At 40.6% G+C, this 14,410-nt stretch overlaps 1 protein-coding gene and 1 long non-coding RNA gene across 5 annotated transcripts in view; one reads left to right on the forward strand and one right to left on the reverse strand.

Moving 5' to 3' along the window:
• Positions 1–14,410, reverse strand: part of LOC145538051 (uncharacterized) — a 67,075-nt gene that overhangs the window by 43,968 nt on the left and 8,697 nt on the right. The window lies entirely within an intron of this gene.
• CDKN2B (cyclin dependent kinase inhibitor 2B) lies at positions 8,659–13,640 on the forward strand. Of its 4 annotated transcripts, XM_081569359.1 has the most exons (4): positions 8,700–9,250; positions 11,503–11,735; positions 11,813–12,018; positions 12,313–13,640. In XM_081569359.1, exons 1-3 carry the CDS (start codon positions 9,116–9,118, stop codon positions 11,964–11,966), a joined length of 522 nt encoding a protein of 173 aa, XP_081425485.1. In that variant the 5' UTR covers positions 8,700–9,115; the 3' UTR covers positions 11,967–12,018; positions 12,313–13,640. The 4 variants fall into 4 exon arrangements, with proteins under 4 accessions (XP_081425479.1, XP_081425485.1, XP_081425496.1 ...); XM_081569353.1 differs by having other exon boundaries at positions 8,659–9,250; positions 11,813–13,640; XM_081569370.1 differs by having other exon boundaries at positions 11,503–12,018.

Genomic DNA, 14,410 nt, shown 5'->3' on the forward strand with positions numbered 1-14,410 from the left:
AGAGATACCAGGAACTTGCATGCACACAGTGTGACTATGTAAAGCAGTAGTAGGAAAGAGATCATCTGCAAGGCAAGAAGAGTGAACCAAAACTAAAAAAATAAAATCCTGTTCTTAAAGCCACCTTGTCTGTGGTGGTGCTAGCAGTAAAGAACTTGCCTGCCAATGAAGGAGACATAAGAGATGCAGGTTCGATCCCTGGGTCAGGAATATACCCTGGAGGAGGGCATGGCAGCCCATTTCAGTATTCTTGCCTGGAGAATCCCATGGACAGAGGAGCCTGGTGGGCTACAAGTTCGTAGGGTCAAAAAGAGTCAGACACGACTGAAGCAATTTAGAATGCACACACAGCCCCAGAAAACTAATACTGATGCTAAAATGATATATATGTCCATCATTCAATTAAACTTATAACCATATATGGGGATATAGAAGGAGCTGTACTGTGGGTCCTGGGGCAATAAATCTCAAATGGTGAAATGGAGAGGATTAAGTCTCCTGGTGAGATGTGGGTCATATACACAGTAGCTTGAAAAAGCCGTGAATATGATTCTGAATTTCTTTCTCTCCCAACTTAGAACCACTGTCTAAGATTTAAAAAAGAAAGAGACAGTAATGAGGGTGTAATTATGTCACTACTTCTCTTGCTCACTCAACTGATTTTATTCATACTTCTCACTCACCTAGGGCCAGACATCCTTGAATGTGAAGTCAAGTGGGCCTTAGGAAGCATCACTACGAACAAAGCTAGTGGAGGTGATGGAATTCCAGTTGAGCTATTTCAAATCCTCAAAGGTGATGCTGTGAAAGTGCTGCACTCAATATGCCAGCAAATTTGGAATACTCAGCAGTGGCCTCAGGACTGGAAAAGGTCAGTTTTCGTTCCAATCCCAAAGAAAGGCAATGCCAAAGAATGCTCAAACTACCGCACAATTGCACTCATCTCACATGCTAGTAAAGTAATGCTCAAAATTCTCCAAGCCAGGCTTCAGCAATACGTGAACCGTGAACTTCCAGATGTTCAAGCTGGTTTTAAAAAAGGCAGAGGAACCAGAGATCAAATTGCCAATATCCGCTGGATCATCGAAAAAGCAAGAGAGTTCCAGAAAAACATCTATTTCTGCTTTATTGACTGTGCCAAAGCCTTTGACTGTGTGGATCACAATAAACTGTGGAAAATTCTGAAAGAGATGGGAATACCAGACCATCTGACCTGTCTCTTGAGAAACCTGTATGCAGGTCAGGAAGCAACAGTTAGAACTGGACATGGAACAACAGACTGGTTCCAAATAGGAAAAGGAGTACGTCAAGGCTGTATATTGTCACCCTGCTTATTTAACTTATATGCAGAGTACATCATGAGAAACGCTGGGCTGGAAGAAACACAAGCTGGAATCAAGATTGCCAGGAGAAATATCAATAACCTCAGATATGCGGATGACACCACCCTTATGGCAGAAAGCGAAGAAGAACTAAAGAGCTTCTTGATGAAGGTGAAAGAGAGTGAAAAAGTTGGCTTAAAGTTTAACATTCAGAAAACTAAGATCATGGCATCTGGTCCCACCACTTCATGGGAAATAGATGGGGAAACAGTGGAAACAGTGTCAGAATTTATTTTTTTGGGCTCCAGAATCACTGCTGATGGTGACTGCAGCCATGAAATTAAAAGACACTTATTCCTTGGAAGGAAGGTTATGGCCAACCTAGATAGCATATTTAAAAGCAGAGACATTACTTTGCCAACAAAAGTCCATCTAGTCCAGGCTATGGTTTTTCCAGTGGTCATGTATGGATGTGAGAGTTGGACGGTGAAGAAAGCTGAGTGCCGCAGAATTGATGCTTTTGAACTGTGGTGTTGGAGAAGACTCTTGAGAGTCCCTTGGACTGCAAGGAGATCCAATCAATCCACCCTAAAAGAGATTAATCCTGGGTGTTCATTGGAAGGTCTGATGTTGAAGCTGAAACTCCAATACTTTGGCCACCTCATGCGAAGGGTTGACTCATTGGAAAAGACCCTAATGCTGGGTAGGATTGGGGGCGGGAGGAGAAGGGGACGACAGAGGATGAGATGGTTGGATGGCATCACCGACTCGATGGACATGGGTTTGGGTGGACTCCAGGAGTTGGTGATGGACAGGGAGGCCTGGCGTGCTGCAATTCATGGGGTCGCAAAGAGTAGGACACCACTGAGCGACTGAACTGAACTGAACTGAAAGTGAGTTCATATATAGTGTTGCTTCAATCATGTCCAACTCTGTGGGACCCTGTGGACTGCAGCCTGCCTGGCTCCTCTGTCCGTGGGAGTCTCCAGACAAGAATACTGGAGTGGGCTGCCATGCCCTACTCCAGAGGATTTTATGACCCAGGAATCGAACCTGCATCTCTTACGTCTAACTTGCATTGGAGGCAGGTAGTTTACCACTAGCTCCACCTGGGAAGCCCTGTAGTTTCACGAACTAGAATACAAACATCTTCACTAGGGATCTGAATTATTTATGATATTGGAACTGATTCTATTCTTTCCCTTCTATTAACTTCCAAAATTCTATGCCAATTTACTGTTTACTTTCTCTCCCATCTCACTTGTAAATAATTCAATCTATTAAAAGGCAGAGCTATTTCAATTCCCAGTTTCAGTTGCCCACTCTGTTCCCATCCATTTCATCTCTTAAATGTGTTCAAAGCATTAACAACAGGTTATATTTCATCCTAGAGACAGCTGGGTTTCAGGAAGAGGTAAAATGTTTCATTATCTCCCTCTATTGCCCAAGACAAATGTGCTACTGTATTATGTGTGAAATATCATCTTTGAAGTCTATTAAGGATGTGTTATGAGGTGAGCCATCTGGAAAACACAGTATAGACTGAAAAATAATTATAAACCAGTTTGTTGTGCTTTCTTTCCAGTTAAGCCTATCATGACAGCTGCAAAAAACCCAATGTAGTATAAATGGTAGAGGCTCTGAAGCCACACAGGTTAGACTATACCTCCAATGATTAGCTAGTATGCAAGTGACTTAACTTCTCTTTTGTCTTGCCTGTAAAAGTGAGATACAAGTGCATGTTGTATAGGAATTTTATGAGGATTGAATAAAATAATACTCATAAAGCATTTGCAACATAGTACACAATAAGTGTAATTTCTCCTCTCATCTTTCAAGTATAGAGGATATTTAATATTGTCTACGTAGAATTCTCTGTGTAGATTATCCAATAATACTTGGAAACCAGGCTGAGCAGGTTGGTTTTGTAAAAGACGTCCATTGAGCTTCCATTGGTTTCCTTTAAATTTCAGGGGAGCAAGGGACTTTGGAAAACCAAATTTGCAGCTTCCTCAGGAATTCTCAGTCTGGAGTGGGTTAGGACCACCCACATTTTGCTTAATAGAGAAGTGCTGTCCATGGTGCTAGAAACCAAGCATACCCCTGGCAATATTTTCCCTGTCCAAAGTTCTTTTCCAGTCAATTTGTTTAGTGCACATATCTGCTTATTGGAAGATTATCAGTCATTCTGCTCTTTGGACTTTTCCTGTCTTAACATTCTTTATCTACATCTCCTTCAACAACAACAATTCTCTTCCATCTTATCAACTTCAAATAGTTTTTATTTTTTAGACACTTTGACCATGTCTTACCATGTAAGAAGATGGCTCAAAAATTGATTCAGGCTATATTTCACTAATCTTTTGTTGTTTTAGAGAAATCCAAGGCTTGAAGCAAGAATGCAGGAAGCAGTAAACCTCCAATGCATTTTTAAAGACTCTCTTCAAATGACATCTCTAAGAAAATTCCCTGTACTTCTTAAGTTCCCCTATTCCTAACTCCCAGGATACCTTATAGATGCATCTCTCAGTAAAGTTATCACATTAAATGGAAACTCTTTGTTAGTTTTGAGTGTCACTAGAAAGAGTTTCTTAAAATCTAGGAGTCTTTTTTATTTTTTTAAGCTCTGGCCATCTTGTACCCACTTCACTCTTCCTCTCTTCTCCACATGTCATATCTACCTATGCTGATGAAGCATGCAATTTCAGAAGACTAGACTAAGAAAGTTTATCCAGTTTAAGGAAAATTTATGAACTTAGTTATCATGGTCAACTGGGTTTGTAATTTTGAGCCATGTTTTTATGCAATCATACTAACATTCATTTTAGAATAGAGTTAAAATTGTATACTTATATAATAGTAGTAATAGTCATAGTAGTATATTCAAGCACTATTTTCATCCATCCCTATATCTACCTTTTCAAAAAGGAAATCTGCAAGTAGTCTGTTGTTCTACATCTGAATTCTTGAGTACCTGAATAATCATATCTGTCACTAGTAGCATTTCCTTCAATTCCTCAATACCAATGCTTCTTGCCCAGTTCCGTGTCATAAGACAAGCTCTCATAACTTCTATCCTGAACTCATTTTCATTGGGAACCCTAAAACTTTGCCTTGGTTTCCTCTATTGTTCTATTCATGAACTAGGATTCTATTTCATCCTGGATGGTCCTCCTCTGAAACCTAGACATTGCTACCTCTCTGACCATTGCCAGGAGTGGCTTATCACATTTTGTAACCCACATGAGAAATTTATATTTTCCACCCTTACAATTCTAATATCTGTGGCCTGGAAATCTAGGTTCATAAAGAGAGAGAACAGTTTCACCATGAGATGTTGGAAGAGTCCTATTTAAGCTCTAGATGCTGCCCACTTCAGACCCTTCATGCTAAGAGACCAATTAGGACATAAAGGAGTCATCTTTCCTATAGGGGATAATTGATCATGTTTATCAGGAGAAGATGGGACTTCTGAATCTAAGAAAAGGAAAAAAGCATTTGATATTCATTGGAATATCCAGTATATCCATTGGAATACTCTTGCTATTTATCTGCCCAATTGTGACAGTAAATACACAAATATACCAACCATGATCTGAAAAGAGCATGAGGACTAGTCACAACTCTCAGGAATGGGGATCTACTTGACTTGCTAAGTTAGACACCTAGATCACCAGATGTGCTAAGAGGGAGGGAATCTAGAATGGGTACTTAAAGAGGGAGACAAGGATTATTAGTAGTGGCTGGGCAACCAGCTGCAGCAAGAAGGGCTGGATTTTGTCCCCCTAACGTCACAAGTATTGTAACTAGCTGTAGGGGTGAACAAGACTTCAAACATGAGACTATACCGAAGGAGAAATTGTAGAGCTGACAAACATGAGACTGCTGTTACAATTAAAGGGGGAATACCTTTTTTACATTTATTTAAAGAATTTATTCAAGCTAAAAAAAAAGTTCACCCATTTTTTACACAGCCCCCGCTCCCTGTCTCTTGTAACCAACAATCTGTTTTCTGTATTAATGAGTTTGATTATTTTTATTTTGTTTTTTGAGGAAGGGATTTTGTTTCATTTTAGACTCTATGTATAAAATAGATCATATGGTATTTGTCTTTGTCTTATTTCACTTACCATAATGCCCTCAAGTTCCATTTATATTATCACAAAAGGCAAGATTTAAGTCTTCTTGTAGCTAAAACATATATTTGAGAAGTTGCTTATCCATATATCCATCAGTGGACACATAGGTTGTTTCCATATATTGGCTATTGTAAATAATTCTGCAGTGAACATGGGGATTTATGTATCTTTTTGAGTTAGTATTTTCATTTTCTTCAGATAAATATACAGAAGTAGAATTGCTGGATCATATGGTGGTTCTATTTTTAGTTTTATGAGGATGCTCCATACTGCTTTCCATAGTGGCTGCCTCAATTTATATCCCATGAACTGTGTGCTGGTGTTGCCTTTTCTCCACATCCTCGCCAACATTTGGTATTTCTTGTCTTTCCGATAATAGCGATTTTAACAAGTTTGAGATGATATCTCACTGTGGTTTTGATTTGCATTTTCCTGATGATTAGTGATGTTATACATCATTTCATGTACCTGTTGGCCATCTGTATGTCTTCTTTGGGAAAATGTCTATTCAGACTTTCTGCCCATTTTCTAATTGTATTGCTTGGGTTTTTGCTATTGAGTTGTATGAGATCTCTATATATTTTGAATGTTAATCCCTTATCAGATATACGGTTTGGAAATATTGTCTCCCAATCATAGAGGGTGACTTTCATCTTGTTGATGATTTCCTTTTCTGTGAAGAAGCTTTTTAGTATGATGTAGTCCCACTTAGTTATCTTTGCTTTCATTGTCAGAGTCAAAAAATCATTGCCAAGTCCTATGTCAAAGAACTTACCACCTATGAGTTTTACCACTCCTTGCCACTCCTTACCACTTCTAGGAGTTTTATGGTTTAAGGTCTTACATTCAAGTCTTTAATTATCTTGAGTCAATTTTGGTGTATGGTGTAAGATAGCTGTCAAGATTCATTATTATGCATGTGACTTTCCAGTTTTCCCAACAGCATTTTTTGAAGAAACTTTCCTTCCCACATTGTATATTCTTGGCTCCCTTGTCATAAATTAATTGACCAGATAAGTATGGATTTATTTCTGGGCTTCCAATTCTATCCCATTGATCTTTATTTCCTTATTTATGCCAATGCCATTCTGTTTCAATAACTGTAACTTTGTAATGTGGTTTGAAATCAGGAAAGTGTGATGCCTCTGGCTTTGTTGTTCTTTCTCAAGATGGCTTTGGTTATTTGGAATTTTTGTGGTTCCATATAAATTTTAGTGTTACTTGTCCGATTTCTTTGAAAAATGCCATTGGTATTTTGATAGGGATTGCATTGATTCTCAAACTCTCTATTTGTTGGTTTAAAATCTAGGATCAATATCTTGTTCAACTGTGAAATGTAGTATAGCATATGCTGAACTAAGTATTCTTGAACTAAATTTAACTGCTGAATTCATTAGAAGGAAGATCCAACAATCTTCCCTCTAATACCTTGTTGCATCTGGCTGTGCACTAAATTTCAGAGTAATCAGGCTGTTCTGATGAAGATATTTTTGTCTGAGCCTATTTGCCACCATACCCACCAATGTCAGTCTAGTGATTCAACTCCTCAAGGTAACTTGCAGAGACCCAATGCCATTCATTTCAAAGTCTCTGGCTTCCTACTGTCCATCTTTTCTCTTCCTTCCCCCATTCAACCTTCACACCTGTAATCTCAAATACACTGTGCATGGGAACTGGCCTCTAAGACAAAAAGAGTTATTCATGTTTTTCATCCAGCAACAGACTTCTGTTCTTCTGGCCAGACTAGGAATAGAATCATCACCAACAAATAAAAGGACAGGGTCCCCCCCACCCCTGGATAAGAGTAGAGGTTCAAATAAGAGTGAAAGAGGAATTAAAACTGTGAAAACTAAGAAATGAGGGTGTGGTAAGACAGAAAAAAATGTTATTAATGTTGCCCCCTTCCCTTCCCCATCCAGGTGAATTTCAACCCTGTTGAGACTCAGTCAGCAAAGCTTTAGCCCTAACCACCACTTCCATGCCACCCCACCCTGTCCATAAAGAGCTCTTCTTTATTCTACAGTGGATTGGAACCAAGGGAGTCCAAAATAAGACACACTACAGAGGAAACATGTGGAGTCTCTTACTTCAGTTGTCCTCCCTTTGTGTTTCTCTGCACTCTAAACCAAAAAGGATGTTCAAGAGCTGTTAAATATTAGGGGCATTATCATGTAGCTCCTCACCAAAGTTTTACGTGAGGAAATACAAATACATAACTTGTGGTTCTCTTATTTCAATAGCACATCAGCTGTAATTTTTTTAACCTTTAAATCAATGCATATGTTAATACAAACTCACGAATATTAGAAAGAAAAGCAAAGCACTTGGCCTTTAAATCTTCAGAAGCGGGTTTAATGACAGGTTCAGCCTGTTTAATGACAGGCCCAGCACCACACCCCTGTTTTATTATGTTTCATTACTGTTACTGCATAATTTCCTTTATTACCCATGATAAATGGAAATCAAGTACTTGCTGAGGTGGGTTTAAATAGGTAAGAGTGCAAAGAAAAATAGTTCAAATATCATGAACTTGAGATCTCAAGTTCTTAAAATGTATATTTATATTTTTTAAGTGTCCGACGTACCAAGCTCTGCAACTCTCAAATTAGGTGTGGGTAGTAGGTGGCTAAGTTTTTTGTTTGTTTTTGTGGGTTGTTTTTATTTTTTAGTATTGCATCCATAATTTAAAGACGAAAAGAATAAAAAGCACATTCAAAATATGATTCTTGGGATTTTTCAATCAGACCGATTTTTGGCTGAGTCAAATAGACACCCCCTTCCCAATTGCTAAATTTGATGGAAGATGTGAAGCAAGTGAAATTCAAGTACTGCCTGGGGATGAATTTAACCTGCCTGAGAGGGGCAGAGCTGTCTCTTTAAGACATCTTGAGACAAGGTTATTTCAAATGCCCGGCCTTTTGATTACACAGGGAGCGACTAACATCTCTAAGTGGCCGGGACTGAAGAACTAGAAATCCTCTGCTCCGCCTGCTGGAGGGAGGAGATCAGGAGCTGAGTACACTGCTTCAATTGCTCCAAAAAACTTAACCTAGAATTGCTGGATACCCCACAGGCAGTAGCGCAGCGGGCTCCGCTCGGCGTTGTTCGGCGCATGCGGCCGGGCACCATCTGGACTGCTCTCCCCCGCCCCTACCCTCTTAGGCTGTAACGTCAGCCGCGGGCCTGGCCATCGCGCCAACACAGTGGGACGTGCCCGGACCCGCAGGGGGCGGAGCCTAAGGAGGTGGGAGAGCGCCTCTCGACAGCCCAGCTGGGAACGGGTTCAGTCCCTGCCGGCGCTCCGCTCCGCCGGAGGGAAGCTCTGCGGTGAGGACTCTCTGACGCGCCCGCACTGTGCAACCAGAGTAGGTTCGCGCAAGGTTGCGGCTGCGCGAGGCGCATTTTCCTGGGAGCCATCCGGGAAAAGCCCGGCTTTAACTACGGGCCGTTCGGCCATTGTACCGACCCCTCAAGCCGCAGAAGGACGGCAAAGAGGGGCAGAAGCTGAGCTGAGCTCTTCCCGAGTGGGGAGAGCCCTTCCCGAGTGGCGAGGTGGGAAGGGAGGGTAAGGTGTTGCTAAGTTCACGGCCAGCGGTGGATTATCCGGGACAGTTTGCGCCTGGGGGCTGCGAAGTGAGCGAAGAGGACAAGGGCATGCTCAGTGGTGGTGGCGGTGATGCGGAACTGGCCAACGCCGCGGCGCGGGGCCAAGTGGAGGCCGTGCGGCAGCTCCTCGAAGCCGGTGTGGATCCCAACGGACTCAACCGCTTCGGGAGACGCCCGATCCAGGTAGCTGGGGTCCCCGGGCCTCGCCGGCAGGGGGCGCACGAACACGGGGCCGCTGCCTCCGTGGACACGGCTGGAACTGAGATCTCCACGGACAGACCTGTGTCTCTTTTTGCTGGAGTATGGAGCTCAGGTGTAAAGCAGGTTTTCACTCATCAAAAATTCTAAAGAAAGGGATTGGAAACCCCACTACCTCAGTTTGCTTTTATTTTTAATAGAGGGGCAAAAGCCTCTCCCATCTCATAAGAGATGAAAGCGATAGGTTCAACTGGGCAGGAAAGGGAAAAAGGAGAGGCTATTTGGGGGAGAACTGCTTTGTCTTATCTGTTTGTCTTTCAACAAATAGCGATCAACTTTCAACGATAGAGATAATTAAATTGCAAGTTGCGCAATTTGGATTGGATTTAAGGACTCCTACATCACAACACATGAAACAAAACATCCTGAATTTTTAAGCTGCGATATGAAATGTTATATTCTTTCCTCATGCAGGCGAATTGAATACAAAGTAATGTCAGGATTCCTCAACCGCAGTACTTAATTCCTTTTATTTTACGTTAGCAGTGTTTCTTGAGTGTTACATAAGAAAAAATATGCTTCTATAGATTTTTATCATTCTGAATGCTTGGATTACATAAACATTCCTGCAGCTTTGTTAAATGGCAAAGGGTCTTTATGAATAATTAGCCTCTTCATTGTTAAAATTCAATTATTCGATATGTTTAACTATTAATCCCACTTTAATCAGTGCTTATCTATTTTTTTAATTTCTTTAAAATCAAAGGTAGTATTTTGTGTTTTACTGTTGATCACGTAGTCAGCAGTATTAAATACTAAAAATTAGTATTCACCTCACAATCATCTTCCAGAACCAAGTCATTAGTGAGAAATCTTGTTAATCGTGCAATTTTTAAAGAAAATATGTATTTATTCATTTTTAATTCATAGAAAATGTTGGAAGAAATGAAGGATTATTTAAAGCAGCAAAAATATTTTAAAGTAGTCCTTAAAGACTTCAAATTATATTAGTAACTGTAATAGGGGGCTTTTAATTGTCATTTTAATTCACCATATTCTGAGCTATTAAGAGCCACTTTTTCTCCTCTATATATGAAATGTCCTTTACATCACTAATAGAAAATATATCATGGTTTTTAAGGGAGGAAATGGATGTTTTCAATAACCATGGAACAATGAAAAAACTAGCATACTATATTTTGATTCCATGGTACATTTTAAAGCATAAACTCGCAAGAACATATAATTTCATTTTGAATATTTAATTATCAAAAAATGTTAAGAAAGTAAATGCTGGCATAATGTACATGTACACAGATGGACACAGTAGGATCACTGCTTCAAAACATCGTTTTTCTAAATTATGCATTGCTCTGGTTTGACTGCTAAATTCCAAGCTCCTTTTTAGATAGCAAAATGTTTACTATTTAACAATATAAAATCCTAGCACATTATAAAATCCTGTACAATGCAAAGTCACATCAAATATATTATCCTCTAAACTTTAGCCCTTATCTATAATGTTAAATATTAAAAGTGGTGAATCATTGATTGAAAACAAATAGTTTGTTTTCATCGTCTTATAAAACTATGCACGACTTTACTTTTCCCCCCTCTATCTCCCATTGTGGCTCAAATTATGGGACTATATATATTCCCTTTATGAGCAGAGACATATAACAATGAAAAGCAAAAGCCTTCCCACAGGGGATTTACTACAAGAACTAAACAAAGTAAACCTTGTTTTAAACATAGTTGTTTCTTATTTTCTCTCCTAAAGCATTACTCTAACGTCTAAAATAAATATATCAGCTGACTGCCTAGTAAATTTTTTAGATGGGGATTATGGCTGGGGGAGAGGGGAGAGCAAGGGAAATACATTTAAGACTTTAGAAGTCTTTACACTTAACTCTCCCCATCATTTAACAACATAGATTCCCCTGTTTCAATGGAAATTTTTTAAAAAATTTCCCACAACGGCGATAAGCACTTTGTTATCAGCTCTTCTTGTCTTCCCCGTTTGGAGAATAAAAGTGAACTAATTAGGTCTGAACAGAGTATAAACTGGGGCTGCCAGGTGTGCGGGAGCGGGGCGGGAGGGGGGGATTTGCGTCCGCAAATGAAGTTTAACTAGACTTCCGAGGCTTGTCAGGGCCTGGAGATCAAGAATAGGTATTTCTTTGAAAAGACTCTACTTGCCCCTACCCGCGTCCTGACCACTCTGCGCTCTCCGGCAGGTGATGATGATGGGCAGCGCCCGCGTGGCCGAGCTGCTGCTGCTCCACGGCGCGGACCCCAACTGCGCGGACCCCGCCACCCTCACCCGACCGGTGCACGACGCCGCCCGGGAGGGCTTCCTGGACACGCTGGTGGCGCTGCACCGAGCCGGGGGGCGGCTGGATGTGCGCGATGCCTGGGGCCGCCTGCCCGTGGACCTGGCTGAGGAGCGAGGTCACCGCGACGTCGCCCGGTACCTGCGCGCGGCCGCGGGAGACTGAGGGCGCGCGTACATAGCTGCCCACAACGACTTTTTTTTTTCCTCTCCAGTCCGCCACCCCAACTTACTTCAAAGAGGGCTGCAAACGTGGAGCAGCGGAAGTCTTCCTGGGCGACTGGATTCCCGGCAGGGAAGGAGGAGTTGACTGGGAATGACTTTTTCTCTCCCCCCCCCCCACCCGGATACCGCCCTGAAGCAAAATGAAGAGAGGTGGGGCACATGGATTTCCAGTAGGAGCCGAATGTGGAACTCCCAGGTTTGTTTTTCAGGGTTTTCTGGTGAAAAGCGGCATGTGAACAAGTCCATGAACAAACTCAAGTGCTGTAAATCTTCACACCGAAGGTGCTGGGGCGGAGTGGGAGGCGGCGGCAACTAGCCTTCAGGTGGGAGGCTGGTGATAAAGATCGCCCCACTGACCTTGAAGGACCTCCCCTGTAAGTCCCCACGTCGGGCGTCGAGCCCTGAGGGAAAATCTGGAGATGGAGGACCATACAATGACGAGGACGAAGATCGATACAGGCTCAGTAGGCGACCAACGCTTTCTTTACAGGCTTGCGGAGCGGGGCAGGTCGCGAGCAAAAAGCTACCTACTGGAAGCCTTGGGGCCTCTTGTCCAGCCCCATCAGATAGCGATGGGGAAGAGAGGACCCGGAAATCACCTCAAAGTCGAGGTGATGCTGAACAGCTCTCCGAAAGGGGCGCCCATTTGCTGTTGTTACGGCGAGATTCCTGCGGTGTTTCGTCCTCTCACAGACTGAAGTCCGGGTTCTATCCAGAGCGATTGTAGGTAGGCTGTTAACTGTAGCGATTTGTTTGATCTCTACACGGTAGGATTCAGAGAGCCCCCTGTAAATTGCCACTTGAAAAGATTTTGTGATATTTTGAACTTCTGGGTTGTTCTTCAGTAGCAGTCTTAATTCGGAGACTTTAAATAACAAAGTAACTCGCGGCCCTTGGGAAGGAAGTGAGGAAGAACTACAGCTTTTATGCGAAGCTATGGCACAGTGCCAATGCCCAGATTACTTCAGTCCTTAACCTATTTATTTCTTGTTAAAGTTTTTTTCCTTCACTGGAGTGTCTCCAGGGTCAAACTATGAAATATTACAAATGTTTTTTAGAAGATCCATGCATTTACCCAGTAAATGATCTCAGGATATTTCCCAAAGGGTTGCTGAAAGAGTAGACTGAGTGTGAAACCGTTGAAAATACGTAATGATGGCTCGTGGAATGTCTTAATATCTGCTGAACAAACTAAAGGTGTACTGTTCGGAGATTTAATTTCCAGTGTTGCATGATTCATCACAGCATTGGAATAACTGATATTTCACTGTTTTAATGTTAAAAAGAAAAGTTGAGATAGGACGCCAAGGTTTTGGCTTGAAAACATGTGATTCCATTCCTAATTTAAGGGAGTTATGGAATCTGGTGACAACCTTATATTAATGGAAAGTAAATCAAGAAAGTATAGTTGGGTACTACAGGGTATTGTGAGATTCATATATATATATATGCCAAAACATCATACATTATTGGAAAATCAAGTACCACCTGGTTGCACTGAAATATTTATGATGCATGTAAAAGTAAATTCAGATTTCAAATCCACCTGGTAGGCAGATATGGCCAATGTGTTTTATCAGTCGCACAAGAAATATATATGTTAAATCTGTTTAAGATTTTACTTTGAAGGATATATGCAAATAAATATAGCTCTATATACATGAGCCCTGCTTCTGGCTCCATTTTACAATTACAGAAAAATATACATGTTAATTTCTGTATCTAAATCTAAAATATTACCAAGGTTTGTAAAAATCTTATCACCTGACCTTCACTGCAAGATCTGGAAGTAAAATAAATTTATAATTCAATAATGTATTCATTTGGCCTCATTTTTATATTTCTTTTTTCAGCTGAGTGAATGGATGAGAAAACGAGGATGATTTACTATGAAAGCAAAATCTATTTAAAATCTATTTAAAATTTCCTATGTTCTAATGGCTAAAATTAGTAATTTCAAATATAAGGAATGAAATAAATTCTGAGAGCTCAAGATCCATACAGCTCCTAGCAGCTTTGGGAAAGTGTGTTCATAGGAATGCCTTAATGATATTTTATTTCTGTGTTATGACAAAAACAATATGAATATGGTGTCCAGGACCAAATAAGTTCATTTTATAAAGCTAGGTAACTGACCTTCAGCAAATAAATAAAACTAATTTAACTTACACCAAGCACATTGAGATTCTATATTGCCCTTCCTTTATGGGAAATGTTAAAAAACAAGTTACTTGTGTGTTAATATGCAATAGTCAATAGGGATTTTTTTTTTACCACCTCCGTAATTATCAATTATTTTAAAAACCAAGACATGCTTATTTTTCTTTTCCAATGTTCAAGATATTGCCACTCTACCAAAAAAAAAAAAAAAGCAATTAGAATTAGTGATTGTAAAACCTTAGAAACACTCTTGTGGACTACTTTCTGAAACAAATGGCAAGTCTGATGTCATCTACAATATAAGAAGACTGCTTCAGTATTTATGTCAGCAGCTAATCATAACCAAATTGATATGAGTACTATGTTTTCACTACTAACAAACTATTTCATTATCTTGTGAAATCCTAGGTTGGTGTACTTTCATCACA

This window comes from Giraffa tippelskirchi, chromosome 1 (assembly GCF_054371585.1).
Source record: "Giraffa tippelskirchi isolate mGirTip1 chromosome 1, T2T-mGirTip1v1.2.pri, whole genome shotgun sequence".
In the NCBI taxonomy this organism is placed as follows: Eukaryota; Metazoa; Chordata; class Mammalia; order Artiodactyla; family Giraffidae; genus Giraffa; species Giraffa tippelskirchi.

What these genes read in the sequence shown, in the direction of transcription:
- CDKN2B (XM_081569344.1), top strand. Translation starts at nt 9,116, where the DNA reads ATGCTCAGTGGTGGTGGCGGTGATGCGGAACTGGCCAACGCCGCGGCG. An exon ending in CTGGAGTATGGAGCTCAGGT is followed by an intron (nt 9,383 to 11,502) that starts GTAAAGCAGGTT and finishes GCTCTCCGGCAG; the next exon opens with GTGATGATGATGGGCAGCGC.